The sequence below is a fragment of the Penaeus vannamei genome, chromosome 1 (assembly GCF_042767895.1).
Source record: "Penaeus vannamei isolate JL-2024 chromosome 1, ASM4276789v1, whole genome shotgun sequence".
Taxonomy (NCBI): Eukaryota; Metazoa; Arthropoda; class Malacostraca; order Decapoda; family Penaeidae; genus Penaeus; species Penaeus vannamei.
In genome coordinates, this window is record NC_091549.1 from 49,892,144 (window position 1) to 49,915,197 (window position 23,054).

A 23,054-nucleotide genomic window follows, 5' to 3' on the forward strand; every position below is an offset into this window, starting at 1 on the left:
TTTCGTCCTTTCCCTCACCTCCCTCTCCCTCTTTCAATTTCGTCCTTTCCCTCGCCTCCCTCTCCCTTTCTCAACTTCGTCCTTTCCCTCGCCTCCCCCTCCCTCTCTCCCTTTCTCAATTTCGCACTTTCCCCCACCTCTCTCTCCCTCTCTCCCTTTCTCAATTTCGTCCTTTCCCTCACCTCCCTCTCCCTCTCTCCCTTTCTCAATTTCGTCCTTTCCCTCACCTCCCTCTCCCTCTCTCCCTTTCTCAATTTCGTCCTTTCCCTCACCTCCCTCTCCCTCTCTCCCTTTCTCAATTTCGTCCTTTCCCTCAATTTCGTCCTTTCCCTCGCCTCCCTCTCCCTCTCTCCCTTATCTCTTCCGACTTACCTACCTCTCTTCCTTTCCTCCTTTCCCTCCTTATCTTTCTCCCTCTTCCCCTCGTGCTTTAATTCTTCCTCCCCCCCCCCTCCCTGCCCTCCTCCTTTTTCCGTTCCCTTACCCTCCTCCCTCCTTTTCCCTTTTCCTTTACCCTCCTCCCTCATTTTCCCTTTTCCCTTACCTTCCTCCCTCATTTTCCCTTTTCCCTTACCTTCCTCCCTCATTTTCCCTTTTACCTTCCTCCTCCCTCCTTTTCCCCTTTTCCCTTTTACCTTCCTCCTCCCTCCTTTTCCCCTTTTCCCTTACCTTCCTCCTCCCTCCATTTCCCATTTCCCCTTTCCCATTTCCCTTACCTTCCTCCTCCCTCCATTTCCCATTTCCCCTTTCCCATTTCCCTTACCTTCCTCCCTCCTTTTCCCTTACCTTCCTCCCTCCTTTTCCCCTTTTCCCTTTTACCTTCCTCCTCCCTCCTTTTCCCTTACCTTCCTCCCTCCTTTTCCCTTTTCCCTTACCTCCTCCCTTTCTCTCAGCGCCCCAGTCATCATCCTGTCACCAAAGTGTGCAGACGTGCTGAGTGACCTCTCGTGACCTTGACCTGTCCTTACAGGATTTGTTACCTTGACAATTAAGGTCTTCACAGACCTGCCAACTGTGCACTGCTCCAGAGCGCGATAATGTTCACATAATCATTTATTCTGATTGTAAAGTGATCTAAATACCATCAAGTGAAAGAAAAAAGTTAAAAAAACTACGCACGCTCACAGATGCACATCTGTGTTTGCACGTCAGGAGTTCAGGACGGGCCCTGTATCTTCGGGAAAAGACCCCGCCCACAAGGAACAATGGCAACAAACACTCCAATAGAAACTGAGGGTAGGTATGGTGTCCTCCGAGAGGAAGATATCAGTGGCCTCCCCCAGGAACCAATAAAGAAAAAGGCAAAGAGGCTACTACCTGACTCTGTGGAAATCACGCCACCTGTACACCTGTGCGCCCATTTTAAAGCCGATACCAAGCTTCGGACACAAGGAGATAAATATCGCTGGGTATCCCAGGCCTTAAAATTAGACCCTTACAACAGGACAAAGGGATCCATTGAACTAAAGATTGGAAGGAACTATGTGTATGTGAGGTGCCAGAACGAACAAATTCTGCCCATATGTCGGTGCAGGTGGTGAAGTGTTAGAAAAGGCGAATGCACAAACGTGATCGTGTTCTATGCCCCGAGGGAAATCGAAACAGAAGAAATGACATCCTAAAATGAATGCGTCGTACATGCCAAACGCTTGAAAGTCAATGGATTGATGACCCAGAGTCATTATAACATAAGAGGGGGAGGTAATCCCCAAAACTATCGAGATGGCTGAGGGCGTGGCACCATTCAGGTGTGCCGTCTTTATAGCCCTGACCCCGTTTTGCTCCCATTGTTCAAAATGAGGACACGGGGCACATGCGTGTCCACGAGAGGCACCGCGGAGCCGATATTGCGCTCTTTCACATGAAAGCTCAGAGTGCGCAGAGAAAATTTCAAAGGCAAAATCATCCTTCGAAAATATGTAAACTTCCGTCAGGAGCATAATGCCAACTCGCCATTATGCGCCTACTTCCCAAAGGACAGAAAGGCAACACATGAAAGAAAGCAGGCAGCCCCTCCCCCCGAGAAACCACGCCCAGCCCCTCGTCTTAATGACGTAGGGGAATTCCCACACCTGCAGAGGTCAACTCTGACGGCCGCTGCAAACAAAGCCATGGCACCGGCATCACCAGCTGCAGCACCCACGACAGCTGCAGCACCGGCAGCACCCACGACAGCTGCAGCACCGGCAGCACCCACGACAGCTGCAGCACCGGCAGCACCCACGACAGCTGCAGCACCGGCAGCACCCACGACAGCTGCAGCACCGGCAGCACCCACGACAGCTGCAGCACCGGCAGCACCCACGACAGCTGCAGCACCGGCAGCACCCACGACAGCTGCGGCACCCACGACAGCTGCGGCACCCACGACAGCTGCGGCACCCACGACAGCTGCGGCACCCACGACAGCTGCGGCACCCACGACAGCTGCGGCACCCACGACAGCTGCAGCACCGGCAGCACCCACGACAGCTGCAGCACCGGCAGCACCCACGACAGCTGCAGCACCGGCAGCACCCACGACAGCTGCAGCACCGGCAGCACCCACGACAGCTGCAGCACCGGCAGCACCCACGACAGCTGCAGCACCGGCAGCACCCACGACAGCAGGACAAGCAAAACTCTTCTCTCGATAATCTTCCATTGCCCATATGTAGATGCTCCTTTAAGACAAAACAAATGAAATTGACTATCACTGCCGAATTTTAGATGAGGCTGATGCGCCATTTACAAGTCATCCGACTCCTTGCACAGGTACAGGTACTGGGAAGAAATCCTCTTCTTGATCTCTTCAACTTAACCTATACTACAGGCATCTTGCCTACTGCTTGGAAACAAACCACCATTATTCCCATCCCAAAACCAGGGTGTCCTGATGAATTTAGACCAATTTCTCTAACATCCTGTCTTTCTAAAACCTGTGAAAGGATCCTCCTCAATCGTCTGCTCCACCAGATCAAAGATCAAAATCACCCATCAGTCTTTGGTTTCCAAAAGGGGAAAGAAACACAAATGTGTTTGGCACAGTACCTCAATGGAAGTAATGCACAGTCTTCTTACTTCATAGATTTCAAGGGAACATTTGACAGAGCTCCCCCTACTGCAATCCTCCATGAATTAAATATTTTAGGGTAAGCTTCTCCTACGGATAAAGGATTATCTGTTTTTGAGAAGAGCGAAAGTATGTTACCAGGGCACCTACAGTAATTATGGTGAACTTGGGTTAGGAACTCCACAAGGAGGAGTTTTATCCCCTTCATTATTTAACATCCTCATGCACTCTCTTTGCAAGCTTAATAGTGAGTTAGGAGACCTATGCAGCATCACATCCTATGCTGATGACATTCTCATTCAGGTCTTTGATAGGGGGAATATGGTAGAAAAACCCACAATGCACAAACTAGATTTATTGAAGAAAGTGAGACAACAGTTTCGGAATCGTCCTCGATGGAATCGAGGACGATTCCGAAACTTGTCTCACTTTCTTCAATAAATCTAATTTGTGCATTGTGGGTTTTTCTACCATAGTATCAACACGGGAATGTGTTTTTCTATTCTTCAGGGGGGAATATGTTCTTCAGAGATTCAGTAAAAAGTGCATCTCCCTTAGACTCATAATCAACCCTGTCAAGACTAATATATTTCCGGATCTCATAAACTGTCATGCATTCCAAGATTAGTTGGACAAATTATTGCAAAAACTGACACCTCTAAGTATCTTGGTGTTATGGTGATTGCTCCCCACCTCGTGTCCCGCATTTCCCACTTCACTCGGGAAATTGTTCAAAACATCAGGGAATGTTGCCTGGAGCGCTTAAAACCTTTACAATACATAAATAACAGATACGTTGGTGCTTCGCTGAGAGTCCTAAGGTTGATGTACATTTCCCTTGTTACGTCCATGATAGACTATGCGAGCCCCGTTCTCAGTATGTTGCCTCAAAATGCTCTCAAACCCCTTGAAGTTTTACAGAATAAGGCCATGAGAGTCAGTTTGGGTTGCCCAATGACGCTGAAGTTCTTGTCATGAGGAAAGAGGTTGACCTCCCGTCATTTCAATCGTATTACTCAAGTTAACACCATACTCGGCATCAGACTTCTGCAGATTCAGTTCAAACCACAGATTTCCCTTGCATTGTTTAGTGAGATTAATAGTATAACTAGGCATGTCCGGCGGCCTCGATACTCCAATCTCATAAAGTCTTACTTAGAATGGAAGGCCAAAACTGCTCAGACTATTCTCAGCTTCAGTGTGTGAAACAATGATTTTACCATCCCATAAGTAACACTTACTTCACCATGGCATAGATCCCATGTTAATGTTCATATTGATAAATAGCAGGGCCAAAATCTGACTTTTAATAACAGAGTTGAAAGGCCATTACTTGAAATATATTGATGAAATTCTCCACCCCCCTCATGGTGCCCCCTCCCCCCCACTTGCAATCTGTGATGCTTTTACTGATCCTCATGGAGCAGCAGGAATTGGTGTACTAATTCCGGACATTGCTCTCCAAGAAAATGTGCGAATTTCTAACTGGACGAGCACAACTGATGCCGTCAGTAGCAATATACCATGCCAAGTAGTGAACAGCAGCAACACCTAGCTCTTTTCTCTGACAACCAGGGTGCACTCTATCTAGTCCAGAAAACATGGTAACTATCAATACCCTTCACCAATTTTCAAGCGTACCAGAGCAGGGCATACAAGTGTCACTATAGTGAATACCTTCTCATATAGGAATATCAACCTGTGACAAGGTAGATGAGTTAGCAAAATAAGCACTTTCTCATGAACCATATTATGCAATACCGTTATCTGTCAGTCAAATGAAAAAAAAGTGTTATCAGCTGTCTTCGAGAACATGAGGGCCAGGTATGGACCACCGAAGAATTGAAGAAAAGTGGACAGGGTATCATCTGGCATTATGAAAGTATAGCCGGGTCATGTGATGCTAACAAACCATACAAAGTCTATGATGGACTGTCTCGGAGACAGTAGGTTACGCTAACCAGGCTACGTATAGGATATCAATACACTATTCATTAAGAATAGGATGCAGTTTTGGAGGCAAAGCCAGTTACATATCACCAATGCAAAATGTGTAAGGCGCCCAAGTCGCATAAGCTTACACATTACTTACTTTGCTATTTGATCGATAGGATGCAGTTTTTGAACATCCTATCGAGACCAGTACTTATTGAGTATAATAATTTTATCATAGACACTGGTCTTGCCTTCGATATGATTAGGGATACCTTTTATTTTTTGTTTTGTTTTTTATTATTTACCAACTAGATGACATGTGTATAATATAAGCATGAAAGTTCTTCAGGCATGTATTACTAATGTTTGACTAATAGCCATTCAATAAATATAAGCTTAGCCAATTTGGATACATGCTGTAGCATCTTACCCTGGCTTTTTATAGGGCATGTACACTGTTCTGTAAATCAAAATCAAAATCAAAATCAGAATCGCATCTCCGCGCCCCAACTCAACCTCCTCCCCTCCCCCCTCCCCCCTTCCCCAGGTACTGCGGCGCCGACCTGTCCCCCGGCCAAGAGCTCATCTCCGAAGGCCGCGACATGTTCATCGTCTTCCGCGGGAAATATGGCTACGTAAAGGGGTTTTCGGCTCGGCTGGACTTCGTCGAGGGGGAGAGGACGGAGAGCGGAGGATGCGAGGAATCGGCAGGGGAAATGGGAGAGGAAGAAGGCGGAGCAGGAGAACGAAGAGGAGGGAGAGAAAGAGTAGGAGGAAGTGGCGACGTTGATGGCGGGAATTCGCTGTTATGATGAGTAACGTGAGCATTTATTTTCTTAAGAGTAATTCATAGGCGTAGGGAAAGGGAGGGGGAAGGGGGGCAAGGCGTAGAAAAAGGGAGGGGAGGGGGCAGGGCGTAGAAAAAGGGAGGGTGAGGGGGGCGGAAGGGGGCGACCGCTTCTGCACTTTAGAATGGAGCGGGAAGGGACCCATCTTCTGCCCCCCCCCCCCCTCTTGCTCAGCTTTCGAGAAAATTCCCTGTACGCAGTGAGTGCAATTCGATAGTAAACAAATTCTAGAGAACACTGATCTCCTGTTACAGAGGGAGCAGCTACAACTGAGTTTTTCAAAATTAATTAACCATTATGTCAAATATTATCCAAGTATATATTTCGGACATTTTAGTGCAGGAAATGTTGAGTTTATCTGTAAAACTGCTATAATCCAGGCACATCCGGGAGATCCGCCCCCCCCCCCTGTTCTCCCACTTCGAAATACCTTTCTACGCTTATGTGATTGTTTGTTGGTGATGATTTATTCATTTCTTGTTTATTTACATATTAGTAATTTGTTTGGCCTTTTTTATTGACTTCTGTTCTTCATTTCAGTGATTTACACTCTGTTTTGTGTGTTATTAGTTTCTTTCTGGTCCAGTTTGTTCATAAATTATATTTAATTCTTTACTTTTATTTTTTCCTTGTCTTTCAAATTATCTCGTGTGTTTATATATATATTTTTTGTACAAGATACTGATATATAGCTGCATTAATATAGTTTCTTTCTCAGCCTAGCTTTTTTCTGATTACTCGCTTCAAATGTTCAAAATCGAGGTATGATTCTTATTTTCAAACTCGTTTCGTTCACAGATCGGAAATCGACGAATTCATTTCCTGCAAGGAGTTTCCCCGTCGGTGCTGAACAGAATCTTTGCAGTGTTGGAACTTTGTTGGTATTTGCAATTGGCAATAAGAATGGTTATGATGGTTCATCGTGATGAGTGGAAACTACAAAAGTACTGCAAATAAATGCTGATATTGAATGATTCAGTAATTTTAATTTTCCCATATGCGGTCACACAACTGGTTAATGTCCCTTCGGTTTTTTTTCTTACTTAATCTGTGGCAAATAAAGGATATCATACTATAATGCACATTTGCACAAACTGTTTCACGTTAAGGAAATTATTCTTTTCAATATTTGTATCGATTAAACATGTCTGATGTGTAATTTTATTACATTTTTGGGTAAACATTGTATGGACTTTGTTCTCGAAATACTAACTTTATTTATTTTGCGTGTGCAACTCGGGTAAAGTGTTTAGTTGTCCTTTCTCTCCTTCAAGTAGATAGCGGTTTTCAATAACTTGTGCTTTGCGAAATTGTAATTCCATAAAACACTTGATTTCCTTGATCAGCATCTGGGAGAAGCTGACTTGGCATCCTTTTACTTACTGATTTATACTTGATACTGTTTGTAAGAATTGCATTTATAGGATCACAATAAAATTTACGTTTCAAAACCATCCAGAGGTTGTGATTATAGTGTATGACAAGATCAATAACAGAACAGTAAGCTATGGAGAGCGAGGGAGGAAGGCATAATGTTCGATGGTAAAAAAACAGATGTCAGACATCAAAGGTCATGTACTACTGCAAGAAAGTACTGTAACCAAAGAGGTGGTGGGGAGTTAATGATTAAATGCGACACGCCGTAAGTCTTTCAGCACTTTAGGATAATGTGGTACTGAAAAGGGGTAAAGACGGCGAGTAAATGGGGGATAAAGGCGGGGATTAGCAAAAGGGAAAGGGGATTAAAGGCGATTAGATCAAATGGAGGATACAGAAACCGCGAACCTTCTAGAAGAGCTATTAACTAACAATCAGCGAGTGATAAGGGTAAAAATTGGCGTCTCTGCGGAGAGGTGAGAGGGAAATACCCGGGGAATGAGACACGAGATAAGGAGAAGTATCAGGAAGAGGGGGCGGGAGGGGATGAACATTTACAGACGAGCCGAGTCGATAGAATGTTTTCCAACCTTACTACAAAAGATACAGGGTATCAAACATCAGAGGCAGGGTGATGAAAATGTAAATTGTTTGGGGTCAGTTGCAAGTGCATTGGTCTTTTGTATTCCAAGAGCAACGCGGGGGGGGGGGGGTGTCTTTGGAGACGGAGACTGAGACCCAATGCTAGGGCTCCACCTTACCTTAGGACTTAGCCCTCGATTTGACTATTTTGCACGGTCTCATCTTCCTTTCCTTTTCCTTCACTTCTCCAACCCGTTTTACTATCCACTGCCTAAGATGTAAGAGCCATATAGAAAGGATGAAAGGTTGACTTTTGTGCCAGCCATGAACGGCCTGGGGGAGCCATGGTCATGGTAATCACCTGTTTAGTTGTAAAGCCCTTGCCCCTTAAGGGTACCTGAGCGGTGGTCTGTTTCTCTCCCCAACTTACTCCAGGCACACCATGTCCAGCAGTGAAGATTTTTCCCCCTTCCCACAAATTAAAATTCTCCCGATTCCCCGACTCCAGGCTTTCATTTGACCACGACTCCGGACACTGCTACTACTGCCCCTTCTTATCACTTCAGTCCAGTCCAACTCCTCCCACCCAGGTCCTTGCCCTTCTTCCAGAAAACATTTCCTTCTCTCCTAATATCCTCTACCTCATCCACTACCCCCCTCCCTTATTACTGTACATTATTGCCTACTTCTCCGCAGTACTACCTCTCTGAACGCTACTCCCTCTTACATACGTCCCCGTCCAACTGGTTCTACCTCTACAAACCATTCGAATATTCCAGTAATGGCTCTTAAATAAATAGTCGGCAAAGTTTCCTTCAGCATCCACCCTCATCGTTCACACGTCGTCACAGGTACATCCAAATCCCAATGGTTAATGGTTAAGATAAATGTGCTTGACTTCTAAGGTCATATAACACTATAGGAAGGTATAGTAAAGGGGGATGTCAGGTGATAGTTGCAATGTGTCAACTATCTAGAATAGTGTTGAAAGGTTGAAGATGAGGGAAAATATTATGGTGGTATAGGTAAGGGAGTTAGATCAAGTGAAGGATATTTATGCTAATGCTTATTATCAACCCTGACTTCACTGCCAAGCCCATCCCTGCCCAGCCTCATCCCTTTCTCAATACTTATCCGGAACGCTCTCCGTCTCTTCGACAAGGACTGGTCAGATGGTGGAGTCTTACTTGCCAGCCGCGTGGACATGATACAGTATCAGTACAGTGCTACACCATTTCCTCAAGAGGTCGCAGTAAGCCCTCCAATACTGCCAAGATAACTTTCCGTAGACATGGCCTACCCTTGAGGTTTATATTGGCGGCGAGTCCCTCCCTGTCCGACCACGTCAATTCAACCTAACCCCGTCAATGTCAGAATTCAAACTTGGCTTTATTTTACACGAGTCCAGATAGGAGGCACAGACGAGGTTCTTACTCCCTACTCCAATACTGTCCTTTGCTCTCCACCCTCTCTCTCCTCCTACAGCTCCCCCAGTATCTCTTCCTGATCCCACTCCCAGTCATATGATTTTGCCATTCTACAACCAGACACCCCATTTCCACCACTATTCCATACACCAATCTCTACTGCTCCTCTTCCCCCTTGCTCAACTCGTCGCACAAGACAAGCTAACCCCATCTCTTACCGCATTCTCTCCCTCAAATGTCTGTACGTCTCCTCCTCAGAAGTAAACCTTGGTTTCTCAGACCTCCCCAGCCAACTTAACAATTCAGAAACTCTCGGAAAACTTTAAAAACTACATAATCATGATTCTAAATAATTTGTCTACACCTCATCCATCTTCCTATCTCTGCTCCCATTCCCTCTACACTCAAGAGTAACTGCCGACATCCCTCCTCATGTTCATCAAAACCCTTTCCTTTCACTCCCTCTCGTCATATCCCCCCCACGAGCAAAGGATAGAGGAGGCGGCGTACTCTTTCGATATTTCTCTTATTTTAACAATGAATTTCGTAAGGAAGTCCTCAAGAATCTTTTCTGGGGATGGTTACAACGTAAAATAAAAGTGCTACACATCATAGATCATATGGAATGTGGAATGTCAGACCAGGTAATGTTAAAGTAATTCCTCAACCCAGTAATTTACAAGTGCGCAAAATATGAACCCATTATCTTGGAAGATTGGCCTCAGCAAGAAAATGTTTTACATATAAAAATCCTTTATATCTACAAACTACATTCAATAAAAAAAAGTAAAGCAAGAGAAAACGATCCCTCCACAGCTGCTCTTACTTATCTATCTCCTTGGCTCAATTTTTTTTTCTCTCTCCATGTCTCTGTTCTGTTTTTGACCATGATTTTCCTAACTAATAAACAGCACAAGGATAAAATGGGCTTGTGAACAAAAAGAATGTTTGTGTAACCTTATAAATACCGCTTTCTCTTTCGTTTCAATATCAGCATTACCACTTTCTGATTTCTAGTATTGTATCATAAATATATATTTATATAAATGAATAAAAGAAGGATTTCAGTTTTTACTTTATGTACATAAAATTGTTCCTAAAACACATCGTTCAGTGTAATACAGTGACTCGATTCTCCTTTTAACAATATCTTTAACAATAAGGTCACAGCAGTACCTTGAGATCGAGGCAGACACGTGTGTAAATATAAGGGCAGCTGTGAACAAGTAGCAGTCATATCATCCTTAAAAAAAATGCTTATTTTATTTTCACCTTTTCTTTCCCTTCATTTTTATAGTGCTTAACATTCAAGAAAAAATACTGATACTGTGATTGTGCATGATGTTATAAATCAGCTTAAGGGAGGTGTGTGGGATGAACAAGGGGGAGTGAGGTATGAGAAGAAAAAAGAAAAACTATAAACACTGAGTAGGTAACATATGATGAAAGCTTATGTAAAAATAATAATAATAAATAAATAAATAAAAATAAAGGAAACAATCACTGAAATAATAAAAAAAATGCAATTCTCTATCCAGATGACGTCTTGACAAAAAGCAAATTTAGTACCAAATCCTCACTAACATATCTGACTAGACATGAAATAAAGTTACATTAGCTAAGTGACACGAAAAGTAGAAAGATGGAAGGGACGAGGAAGAGTGGAGTATAAAGATGAGATGAGGAATTGAAGGAGTGCTGGAGGCAAAGCGGGAGAAAAGCCAAAATGGATAACCAACTACATGTAAAACTTACCTGGAAATAAAATAAAATCCCTTAAATATATATAATGTGCATATGAGTAAATTCAATTTAGAAAAAAAAAAAAGCTAACAATCTCTCTTTTCCATCTTCTCAGCACTGCATCATTAGTATTTAACCTCGTCCTTAGTCTCACTACAGAAACATAACATTATTAAGACTACAAGTACATTACTACCTAATATAAATAATAAAAACAAGAACCTTCACTTCACTTTTTACTGAATTTTTACTTTTTTACATTAATTTTCACATTTCTTTCTTCTGAGGATTGTAACAAGCCGTCTTTTATATGGTTGATGGTTTTACTTGCTCTTCGGTAATGTACACATAAAGACTAAGGCATCATTATATAATACAAACCAACATGGTAAGAAAACAAATCTTTCAGGAAAAGTATGTGTGTGTCATTTTACATATACATATACATTATTTATATCAATAAAGTATATATATACTACATAAACAAACACATACACAAAAATAAGATGCTTAAATGCTGTCTTACTGGTACATTTCTATTTTATTTTACTTTTTCTTCATATCACATGCAAGTAATGCTTGCACATTTAAAACAATGTAAATGTCTATATCATTAACAAAAGAAATGAGAGGAAATGAAGGGGAAAATATACAAAACAGGGAGGAGGGAAAAAAGGAAACGGTACGTTTTTGTTTTGTTTTCATAATTAACAATCTTATAAAAGAAAAGATAATTATAACTCACTCGTCTGAACGCAAACCCAAGAAAAAAAATCACCAGCGACGAGTCCCTTAAAATGCCTATATATATATTAAGTTTGTTGACTTCAGTTGTGATCAGCCATATGATGGCCAAGGATATATAAGTCGCAGGTTTACATTTTGTAAACAACTCTTAAAAAAGAGAAAAAAAAGGAAAAAAAGAGAGAATGAGAGAGAGATAAAATAAAAAGACAATGCAGGGGCATATAATTTGCTAAAGGGAGTGGGTAGTGGTGAGGGAGGAAGAGGACGAGGGTAAACTTTGCAGTCAAAACCTCTTGTCTTGCTCTGAACCCCTTTGAATGTTCTTTCACTGGTTTCAGTTCACACCACAAGGACTCTTTTTCGATGGTAAAATAAGAGAACAGGGAAAAAGAGAGAAAGTGCACGTGTGTGAATGTACAGGCATGTATGTTTTGCAGATGTGTGCAGATGCAGCACGTGGATAAATATGTGTGTGTCAATGGGCATGAGTGGAGAAGTGCACCGAATTAAAAGTACATCAACTTGGTATATATAAACACAAGTGGGGGTAAAGGTCACAAAATGTCACAGTGAAGGTGGAAGCAGCAAGAATCTGTCCTTGAAATTACCAGTTACTTTACTATTATGATCAATCTATACACATTACAATTATCCCTATCCCTTTTTCTGTTCAGAAGGGTCCTACTGCCTGATAAAAATTAGGTGACAAAATATGACATACTTCTTTTCCATCAGGAGCTTGGAACCTGTATTAATCTTCTAACGAGAAACGTATCCTCAACTTAATTGTCATTTCTGGTCATCATCCTCCTTTTTTTTTATTTTTATTATTTTTTTTTTATTTATGGTTTTATATATATTTTTTTGTTTATTTTTGCTTTGTTTCCTTAAAGGCTACAATAATCTTATATAAAAATGTAGAGTATATATCTGCAATTCCAGTAATTTACTACTATACAGTCAAGCCTAGTGATAAAGAGATCGTGACCCAAGGAGAACTGCTCTGAGAAAAAAAGAAAAAAAAAATCATAGAATAACCCCCTTTAATAAAAATTATATATATATATAAGTTAAGTAAAGTAAAAGATAGAAGAAGAAAAAAAAAAGCAGTGATTATGATGGTAGCAATGATGACAATGATGTTTAATTATAACAAAAAAATTAAAAAGAAAGGGGGTATATCTTAAAGAAATAAGGGGGAGAGAGAGAAAATAAGTCCACTGTGCATCTTCCTCTCAACTTATTAACTACCACTTGGATACTCTTTCCTTTTCTTCTTCTCTGTCTCCTTCTACTACTTCTTGGAGAGGGGGAAAAGACTTTTTCTTCTTCTCTCCTTTCCCTCCTCTGTACATCCTCACAGTGTACGTGCAAAACACCCGGGGGTCCCGTCTCTTTGTCAAATCACAGGAGTCTTTTTTCTTTTTTTTTAAAGGGCTCTAAGAGGGAAGGGGCAGCAGGGGGTGGGTTGGGTGAAGGAAAAGTGAAGTGTTGCCAGAGGGGATCAAAGGGGAGGGGAGGAGGATAGGGGGACAAAATGGTGCGCCACCCTAAAAGGACTCTCTCGAAGCTTCCAGGACTGCACGAACATACAAACACAGACATGTTGATGCATGGGATGTGTCTGTGGTCATGAGGGAGGGGTTATGGAAGGCTACAGGGGGGAGGGCTAGGGGGTATGGGGCATAGGATAGCCCCTTAGAGACTCCTCATCGCTCTTCAATGTTCAGGGTCTCTTGTGGGTACAGTTTGTAGTCCATCAAGGTTTTGGATGTGTCGAGAGAGCTCACCTGCAAAAAAAAAAGGAGAAGAGCGAGTTTAGGATCAACCAGAGCAGTGCATTTTATCCAATTGTCAATCAACTCTATTATTAAATGATTCAGCAAAACCCTGACTGCGACAATTACTGCAAAGCAATGTATCTAATTACATGTTTGTAATAAAACTCTGCTATGTATATCAAGTTACAAACTGCAATCACTTCTCCCTTCTATTGATTGTAATTAAGTAAATATTCAATGCAAGTAATCTAATTCAAAAAGAAAAGGAGTAGCAGTAATTAACTGTATAAAATTAGTTTTAGATATTAAATGGAGAGGCTTAAGAAGAAGAAGAAACAGAAGATGATGGAGGAGTGGGGTGAGGGAGAGAAGAAGGGGAAGAATGAGATGGGGGTGAAGGAGAGTAGGGATAAGGAAGAAGAGGTAAAAGGGGAAAAGAGGAGGAAAAGGGGATTTGGGAAGGAAGAGGAGGAAGTAGAGGGGGTTGGGGAAGGAGGTAGAGAAAGTGGGGTTGGGGATGGAGGAGGGAAAAAAGAGAAGGGGTGGGGGAAAAAGAAGGAGGGGGCAAGAGGAGGAGAGCAAGGAAGAGGAAGAGGAGGAGGAGGAGGAGAAGAAGAAAGAGAAGGAGGAGGAGGAGAAGAAGAAAGAAAAGAAGGAGGAGGAGGAAGAAGAGGAGGAGGAAGAAGAGGAGGAGGAGGAGGAGCAGGAGCAGGAGGAGAAGGAGCAGGAGCAGGAGCAGGAGCAGGAGCAGGAGAAGAAGGAGGAGGAGGAGGAGAAAAAGAAGAAGAAGAAGAAGGAGGAGGAAAAGGATGAGGATGAGAAGGAGGATGAGGATGAGGAGAAGATGACTGAGGATGAGGATGAGGAGAAGATGACTGAGGATGAGGATGAGGATGAGGATGAGAAGAGGAAACGAGGAGGGAGAAAGAGGATAAGGATGAGAGGGGGAAATGAGGATGAGCATGAGGGGAAAGATAACAAGGATGAGGATGAGGAGAAGAGGACAAGAAGGAGGAGAAGGAGGAGAGGGAAAGAAGAGAAAAAGAGGAGTGGGAAAGAGGAACAGAGGTGACAAAGAAAAAGAAGAAGAAGCAAGAGGAGGAGACGGAGGAGTAAGAGATAGAGAAGAAGGTGGTAGAGGTAGAGAGCAACAAATACTTAAAATGAAACAAAACGTACATCTCTGCGGGGCCAAGACTGAAGACACTTGTATTCATCTGCTGGATATCCTTTGACATGCAGAAAGTTGAGCAGAACCTATGGTTGCAAAGAAAAGAAATATCTTTTATTGATATTTCTCTTTGAAATTATTTTGAATTGAACATACAACTTTATCATATAAAAAAAGGCCGTATTTCCTCACTGTACAATTTTTCAACACAGAAACACTTCTCTATAAAATTGTTCTAAACTTTATCGGCTGATGCCCATGAAATCCTGTGCTGACCTGGAGAGTGGTGTTTGCAAGGAAGTTGCGGTGGAAGGTCTCTCCTCCGGGTATCCGAAATCTAAGGGTCGATACTGGTTCTTTGCAGTCTGGCCCAGGCTCATCAGGGAGATCTGTCTCTAATGATGCTCTTACCGCCTGTTTGGAAGAAGGGCATTTATTTTGTCTTTTAATTGTCAAGTCTGATGGTGATGGATGGGAAAAGAAAACCAAATGACAGAAAAAGAAAAGTTATAAAATGCATAAGGAAAAATCCTGCCTTCATCTATATATATTTGTCTCTCTAAAACTATAACACTGACCTGCTTAATTGCTTCTTCCTGCTGTTTGATGGACTCCACTCTCTCTCTCTCTTGCTTCTCTTCCATCTCTGCTTGTTTCTTTGCAGCCGCCTAGAGAAATATATTTTTTTACATAATTACAATCAAATGAAAATATTGCCATTTCTCTTCTTAACTAAAGGCAAAAATCCTAAATTGTCCACTAAAACTCTCTATCCTTCATCCCTCTGCAGTATCTTCAAACCTCATACACAAACCTCTAAAAGTTTTCCCCCAAAAAGCTGGAAGACCCTTCAAACATTCCTCCCCTCCCCCTCTTCTACACCCCAGTTCTTCTAAGTGTTATACTCCTATCCACCCACTTTTGCTCTGTCAGCCGCCAGAGATTCTAAGTATGCTGCATCTTGCTCTGCCTTGACTGCCTCCCTGGCTTCCCGTGCCTCCTCCTCTTGCACTTCTGTCACTCTTTGCTCCTCAAACATTTCCATTGCATGGAGTAATGCCGTCATGACCTCATCTAGGACTGCATTGCCTGTTAGTGGTGAAGGTGAAAAATCAAACATTAAAAGGTAAAAAAAAAAAAATCAGTATTAAGCTTACAAGCAAAATAAATCTATAATATCTCATACAATGCACACTGTAAATCATGAATCCCTCTTTTTCACCAACACATTTTAACCAAATACCACAGACTTGAAACAAAAAACATCAACATATAGAGAAAACAAAGGGGTAATAAATATAAACAACTTTTTTATATTTCACAAAACTTACCATGTATGACTGAGAGAACCTCAATGGTTCCTCTCGTGCGTGTGATGACGAGCAGTGCTGGGAGCTTGTCCACACTGAAAGTCCTTACGGTGGTAGAGGCCATAGAGCCAAAGTGTGTGGTTACCAAGTTCAATAACCTGTGGGAAGGATAAAATAAGGGCAAACATGATAAAAAAACTGTGACTGCTCTTATGTGTTATTTTTAAAAAACTCATAGCATTCAGTTTTCTGAAATACAATCTGTGTCACTAGTCATGGTGGATAAGAACAGGATCCTGAGCATGGACATAGTGTCCTCCCTGAAGCCAGTGCTCTTCCAGAAATGGCTTATGGATGGTATATTCCACATTTGTTTATTGACAGAAATAATACAGTGTCCCTTCCTTAATGCCCGTTGAGTCTAATCCCCTCCAAGAGCCTTGTGCTGGGCATTGCCCCCTACTTGGACCTAGGTAGCCTACTACTTTGAAAACTTTTGAACAGCCTGCTTATTGGTACCAGATAAATTCTTAGCTTGATAACCTTAGGGTGAAAATGAATTTATTTGGCCAATTGTACATATATCCCATGAGCACTTTGACTTTAGTGTATTAATTTTGCATACAAACAGATGGCTGTGTAAATGATTAAGCCCTTGGATCCAGGGGGATGTAACCACCACATAATGTAAAATGTAACTTCAGGGCCGAGTGACGTGAACATGCCATCATGAAAAAATTTGGCCATACACAGAAGAACTGCCTTGAATTTGTTCTTATGCAATTTTCCTGTTTTAGATTATTTGGCTCTGAAAATAACAAGTAAAGATTCCAGGACTCTTTTCATAAATCATCAAATATCAATTGAGCCATCTCCTAAATTTTTATTGTTGTATTTTATTAAAAATACAAATACCGATACGACGAAAATAAAAGTTGAGATGCCTCTTCATAACATTCAGATATGAATTTGTAAAATTACCGATATGATATAAGCAATATATTTTGCAATATCTACCTTGTCTGCTTACTACAATAAATTATCTAAAAAGGGTATATAACAATATAAATGTTTCTTGTAATTAGCAGCATTAAATTTGAGATGTGGCAATGGAACAATCAGAGACAATATCACAAAGAAAAGTCAAAGATTTTTCAAAATACTACCCCAGGTGAGATCAGTTAGGCCTACTAATTTTGTGACATGTAAAGCCATTTATGTGTAAATAAAATTCAAAAGAAAAAAAATACAGTGGATAGCAGACATGACCACCAGCAGTGGGTTAAGAGGGATACTAAACTTTTACTGAAGAAGCATTTCATTCTGACAGATGTTCAGTTAGTGTTGACTAATATGGATGCCTTATGTCAAAGCAAGTACCATTGTTTGTTTTGAGTGTGTCTTTAGAGAAACCTCATCTACACTTATTTCTTCTATCATGAAGCTATATAAATCAGGATATTTCAACGTAAATAATACAATTACCCGCACGGCAACTTTGACTTGCTTTCCTGCTTGGTGAGAATCTAATTTGTAGGGTACCATATCCCTATACTTACCTGGCTTTGTTAGCTTCATGTGTGAGATCCCAACCCCAAACCACAAAGTTTGCTGAGAGGTAGTCCACTGTGGAGAGCTGACAGAGAGCTTGTGAGCAGAAAACGTTGGACAAGACGCTGCCATCATGATGTAAATATACAGCCAACAACTTTCTCTGTTAAAAGGTAGGAGAGATGATTTATTGGTTAATTAATATATTTTCAATATTTTTTCTAAATAATCTTGAATATATACAAAATCATGCAATGCCTTCTACCTCCTGAAAATGTTCTAGTACAATTCCATAAAATATCAATTTACATGGCACATTAGTGTATGTATAAATAAATAGGTTATGCAATTCCCAACTGCAGCAATTAAACCAAGTTGCTAATGCATTGTAAATACAATCCATTTGAGTATAAAGGAGCATTATAGACACTATAACACATCTTTCGACATTCCAGATGCCTACATTTTTTGCTGGCAGCTGAACAGACTCCTTGAGCGCATCTTCTAGGGATCCCTGGTAGAACATGGGCACACAATTGCCATAACGGTTGCGGAACTCCTCTGAGAAGTGTATTACACCCATCACCTCATCCTCTATATCGGCAGGGACTGAAGACGAAATAAAGAGAAACAAACTCTTCATTACTTTTACTTTTATAAAGGCTTATGTCTATGAACATATGAATAATAAGAATGTATTTCAACTTATCTAATTGTAAGTGCTTACATAGCCTTAAAATAAAAGCATTTCCCTCTCTCTACTGATCTTTTCAAAATCTATCCTTATACACCCTCAATCTATCCTTTTATCAAATACTCACTTAGCGTCTGTGGCTTCTTGGACGAGGGCACATCTACATCCATCATCCCAAAGAAGTCGTCGTCATCATTGAGAAGCTCCGGAGTGTCTTCAAATTCTTCACCGGAGGCATTATCATCCTCCGTATCCACCAGTGTCTTGAGGGGTCAAGGCATATTTGTTAAACAAAATGCAGGTACAGCTTCTACTAACTTACTCTAGAGTATGTACTGTGGAGCTTTAGATGTCAACCAAGCTGATGCTGGAACCAGACTGACCACTGCTCTGACTTTTGAACTGATTACAAGGCCTTTTAATACAGTACTGAATGAAATATTTCTGAACTTTAATTAATAAAAAATATCAATCTTCAGCAAAAATGTTCAAAGGCCTTTTGAGCAAAGTGTATGCATATCATAAAGCTAATATGGTCATATGATGCAATATATTGGCACATGCTGACCGTGGGCATCAGAAATGTTAACGCAAATAAAGAACTTCATGTTGGTAAAATAGTCATGAACATAATGATAACTGATATGTTAATAAAACTAATGATTGCAGAAGTGGTGATACCATACAATTTCTAAATAACATTTAGAGTACAACTAACATATGAATTCATATGTAGCTAAAATCAAAATACAACAAAAATACATAGGAATTCTTGCAACAATGAGAGTCAGTTTTGCAAACTTTCAGGCAGTATTGTTTGATACAGCGGATCCATATTTTAAGGGAAAGGTATAAGTCTTTTTAAAAAATCTGTGGAGAATTAGTCAGTCTGTACTGAAGGGAAAGTAGCAAGGAGGAGGAGGAGGGGAAGACAAAATAAAAAACTATATATATGTATAACTTGCATCCCCCAAACAATGTTCAAGAGAGATGAAAGAGTTGGGGGAAAAGAAGGATTGCCATTAAGATATGTTACCTTTCTCTGGGCTCGTGGTGTACGTTCCCGAACAAGTTTCCGCACTGTTAAGTGGTGCTGTTTGCTAATCCCTGATGAATTTAAAGTGGCCTGTAAGATAAAGAAACAAATAAATAGAAAACGAGGGTAAAAGGAGATAAAGACAAAAATGTTTTGTAAATCTATTCTACTATAGATCACTTTCATATTATATCTTTCAGTCATTTGCTTTTTCACTAACTATAAATTATATAAACTAATGCAGCCAGTTCTTCATTTACAATACTACTGACACACTCTTTATGGTAATGCAACTTTGTAGATGTATATTTTCTAGCATATATGTGTAGAAGTCTATCAAAAATTCAAGCACTCTAATGAATGATCTTTGAAAAAAAGTAAGAAATCATCTACATCTTTGAATACAGACATGGAACTCAACCTATAATGCTTCTGAATTTTAGATATCTACTTACAAAGCCCTCTCACCCTTGTACACAGCAGTCTGTGATACCCTTCAATGATGATTCTTTGTGAATACATTGACTGATCTTTATGCATTTTCTGGCATGACAATGGCAGTGATCACATTGAATAAATAACAACCTACTTAAGTGTCTGGAAGCAAATTTCTTCATCTAGAATAGAAGATTAAACTAAAACCTACATCTCCCTATCTCCTAAACCCTACCTCAAATGAGCAAACATCAAATATTCTCAGTGTCTAGAAGATATACAAAAGAGCACACAGCTTCACCACACCTAATTTGCCAGATCTGACTCCCATCCAACATCATCACCCTCCACCTAGAGCCCCTCTCTCTGTTGTGTCTTGAAAAGAGAGAAAGAAACCGCACAGATGCAATCTAACCTTGCTCAATTTGTTAAGCTGTCAATATTGATGGATCCACACAACACACCAGTCCTAAATTTCTATGGTAAAAGTAGATTAGGTTATAGGAATATAAATCAGGATCACATATCGTCCTTACTCTCAACACAAACCACCCATACTCACATTCTCCTCGTCGGTGTTTGGAGGCCAGCCTGTCCACTGCTGGTTGCGCACTGCAATATTAGTCAGGTCGTGGATGTCGCCCTTGATCTCACGGATGCGACGACTGCCTGGGAACTTGAGGTTGTAATTCTTGCCATTGGTTTCATCGTGGATGAGGAGGAGGTACTCATCGCTGTGCGCGCCATTAACTCTGGAAGCAGAGAGTTAATGTGCTAAGAATGGATTTTGAGTCTTCATAATAACCAGTGTATATATCTTATTCATCACTCAGGAATTTTTATCATTTTTACTAATCAATACTCATTTTCTATTCTAATTATTAGTGAAGGACTAAAATTAGCATACAATTATGAAGTTATTTCTATTATTTCTCTTTCCCTCAACATCTTATGACAGCAGTGTTTAGCATGTTGCAGCAAGCTCAAGTGCATTCTAATACAATCAAGAAGATAAAGGGTGAAATAAACAAAACAAGATAAGGAAAAGACAAAATAGAGAAGGAGAAGGAGATCGAGGATGATGATGCATGGTTGAAGGAATAGAATGAGGTGGAGGAGGCAGAATAGGAAGAGGAGGAGGAGGAGGAGAAAGAGGAAGTGGAAGTGGAAGCAGTGAAGGAGGAGGATATGGTAGGCTTGAACAAGGAGGAAGAGGTAGGGTTGATCAAGGAATAGGGTAGGAGGAGGAGGAGGAGATGGTAGGCTTGAACAACGAGGAGGAGGTAGGGCTGATCAAGGAATAGGGTAGGAGGAGGAGGAGGAGATGGAGATGGTAGGCTTGAACAAGGAGGAAGAGGTAGGGTTGATCAAGGAATTGGGTAGGAGGAGGAGGAGGAGGAGATGGTAGGCTTGAACAAGGAGGAGGAGGAGATGGTAGGCTTGAACAAGGAGGAAGAAGTAGGGCTGATCAAGGAGGAGGAGGAAGAGCTGTTAAAGAACTAGGAGGAGGAGGTGCAGTTAAAGGAGGAGGAGGAGGAGCTGTTACAGAAGGAAGAGATGGAGGAATAGGAGGAGCTGTTAAAGAAGGAGGAGGAGGAACTGTTAAAGAAGGAGGAGGAGGAAGAGGAGCTGTTACAGAAAGAGGAGAAAGAGAAGAAGGAGGAGGAGGATGTGAAGGTAGTAGTGGAGGAGAATAAAAAGAGAAGGATGTGGTGGTGGAAGAATAGAATAAGAACAGGAAGAATGAGGAGGAGGAGGAGGAAGAGGCCAAAACAAGAAGAGGGAAGAGGAAAAAAATCTACATCTCACCTATCAAAATAGTTGCCAAATGATACTGAAGACTGAGCATTTAGGGTGAGTGTGCGAGACTCTGGCAACAATGCATGCGTGATCACAGTGCTGTCTTCTACTGGGGTCTTGAAGCCTTCGAGAATCTGAAAAGAAGGCCAGAAAGTCTAATTAATAAATAGTAGGTAACTAAATTGGCATAAGTATCACCCTGATTACAAACATTTTCATCACAATTATGCTGGTCATTTAAAATCTTTGTTTCATCTTAGATCTGTATGTGAATGTGGATCATTGCCAAAATTTAATCACACAATAGTTCTTGGGTCAGTAACCTTGTGTACTTATGCTGAAGTCAGCTAACAATAAAAAAAATTAAGAAATCAATAAATGTTACCTATTACATACAAGCATATGTATGATTATTTCAATGATTACAATAATAACAATGACAAATACATGAAACTCAACCTAATGCAGATGAGTACTTTGCATGCCCTATTGGCATGAAATGTATATTCATGCCAATTGTCGGTTTGGAACGACACCAAAATTCTTTAGTAAAAAAGCACTAAAAATATTGAGCACAAATATCTATATTTCCTATTATCACTTCTGACCGGTCTGAGTGATGGGACTGTCATGCCATGAAAAAATTTGGTTGAGGGATGGTTGATGGGGAATATGCCATGACAAAAAGATCTGGTTTAGGGCCTGGGTGACAGGGATGACTTGCCATAAGTGTACTAAGTTCTTGGAGGAAGAATAGACATAGTGGGCATTTAGGAAGGGGATCTTGCATTTTTCCACAGGTAATGTAGGGTGGAAAGTATTATTTGTGAGCCAAAGCTGGAAGAGCACCAGGTCCAGGGATGAAACTATTTTCATGTTTAGGTTCCCAGGTTCCCATTCCTGTCTGCTGTGACTAGCAGCACAGGACGTATATAAAAATAATTATAATAATATAAAGAATACGAAAAACTGATACAAATAGAAAAATGTTCCTTATCAAAAAAATGGCAAAAAGGAAAAAAATGCTTATAAAGAAAGAGATACTGACATTGTAAAGTGGAGGCAAGGAATCTTGATACTACACTTGAGTGTTCATACGGGCTGGGCCTATAAGCTACACACTCAGGACAGTAACCATGCAAGTAAACTTAATTATTGGATTTTTGTAAAGGTATGAGCCACAAGGTACCAGGTCCAATGGGTTATGAACTTAATTCCTCTTGAAAAAAACATGGCGACACATGGATGAAATATGATTCACCACATAAGTTAAACAGATGTTATAGAAACACTCATTTGGCGGAAGGGAAGGAAGAAAAGATAGATAGAGACAAAAATATTACAAAGAGACATGAAAGTGAAAGAGACAGCAAGAGTAAAATAGAGAAACAGATAGACATTAGAATTTCTAACCTGGTTGCAAGGGGTGATGCCAACAAGCTGGTGGAGCATTGTGCGTAGTTCGCTCACTGATGTTGAGTTGGGCAGCTCCAGGGGGAAAGAACTGCCCTCTGACGCACCTCCACACAAGACCTAAGAGAGAAATGTGGGAAGAGTGAATAGCA

General features: G+C 41.0%; 2 protein-coding genes across 3 annotated transcripts in view; one reads left to right on the forward strand and one right to left on the reverse strand.

The window, feature by feature from the left end:
• The window catches only part of LOC113812320 (blastula protease 10), a 61,327-nt gene extending 54,518 nt beyond the window's left edge, over window positions 1-6,809 (forward strand). For both annotated transcript variants that reach the window (XM_027364188.2, XM_027364187.2), the window contains exons 10-11: window positions 5,535-5,807; window positions 6,634-6,809. In XM_027364188.2, coding sequence (XP_027219989.2) covers window positions 5,535-5,777 — 243 coding nt within the window. In that variant the 3' untranslated portion in view covers window positions 5,778-5,807; window positions 6,634-6,809. The remainder of the gene's footprint in view (window positions 1-5,534; window positions 5,808-6,633) is intronic.
• A 3,474-nt stretch (window positions 6,810-10,283) lies between these two features.
• Window positions 10,284-23,054, reverse strand: part of casp (Fas associated factor casp) — a 23,256-nt gene continuing 10,485 nt past the window's right edge. Inside the window, exons 4-16 of the mRNA XM_027364189.2 lie at window positions 22,903-23,022; window positions 21,499-21,623; window positions 20,252-20,441; window positions 19,255-19,344; window positions 18,346-18,481; window positions 17,988-18,133; window positions 17,533-17,687; window positions 15,995-16,131; window positions 15,583-15,752; window positions 15,242-15,331; window positions 14,940-15,077; window positions 14,672-14,749; window positions 10,284-13,501 (exon numbers count right to left, since the gene is read on the reverse strand). Coding sequence (XP_027219990.1) covers window positions 13,421-13,501; window positions 14,672-14,749; window positions 14,940-15,077; window positions 15,242-15,331; window positions 15,583-15,752; window positions 15,995-16,131; window positions 17,533-17,687; window positions 17,988-18,133; window positions 18,346-18,481; window positions 19,255-19,344; window positions 20,252-20,441; window positions 21,499-21,623; window positions 22,903-23,022 — 1,656 coding nt within the window. The 3' untranslated portion in view covers window positions 10,284-13,420. The remainder of the gene's footprint in view (window positions 13,502-14,671; window positions 14,750-14,939; window positions 15,078-15,241; window positions 15,332-15,582; window positions 15,753-15,994; window positions 16,132-17,532; window positions 17,688-17,987; window positions 18,134-18,345; window positions 18,482-19,254; window positions 19,345-20,251; window positions 20,442-21,498; window positions 21,624-22,902; window positions 23,023-23,054) is intronic.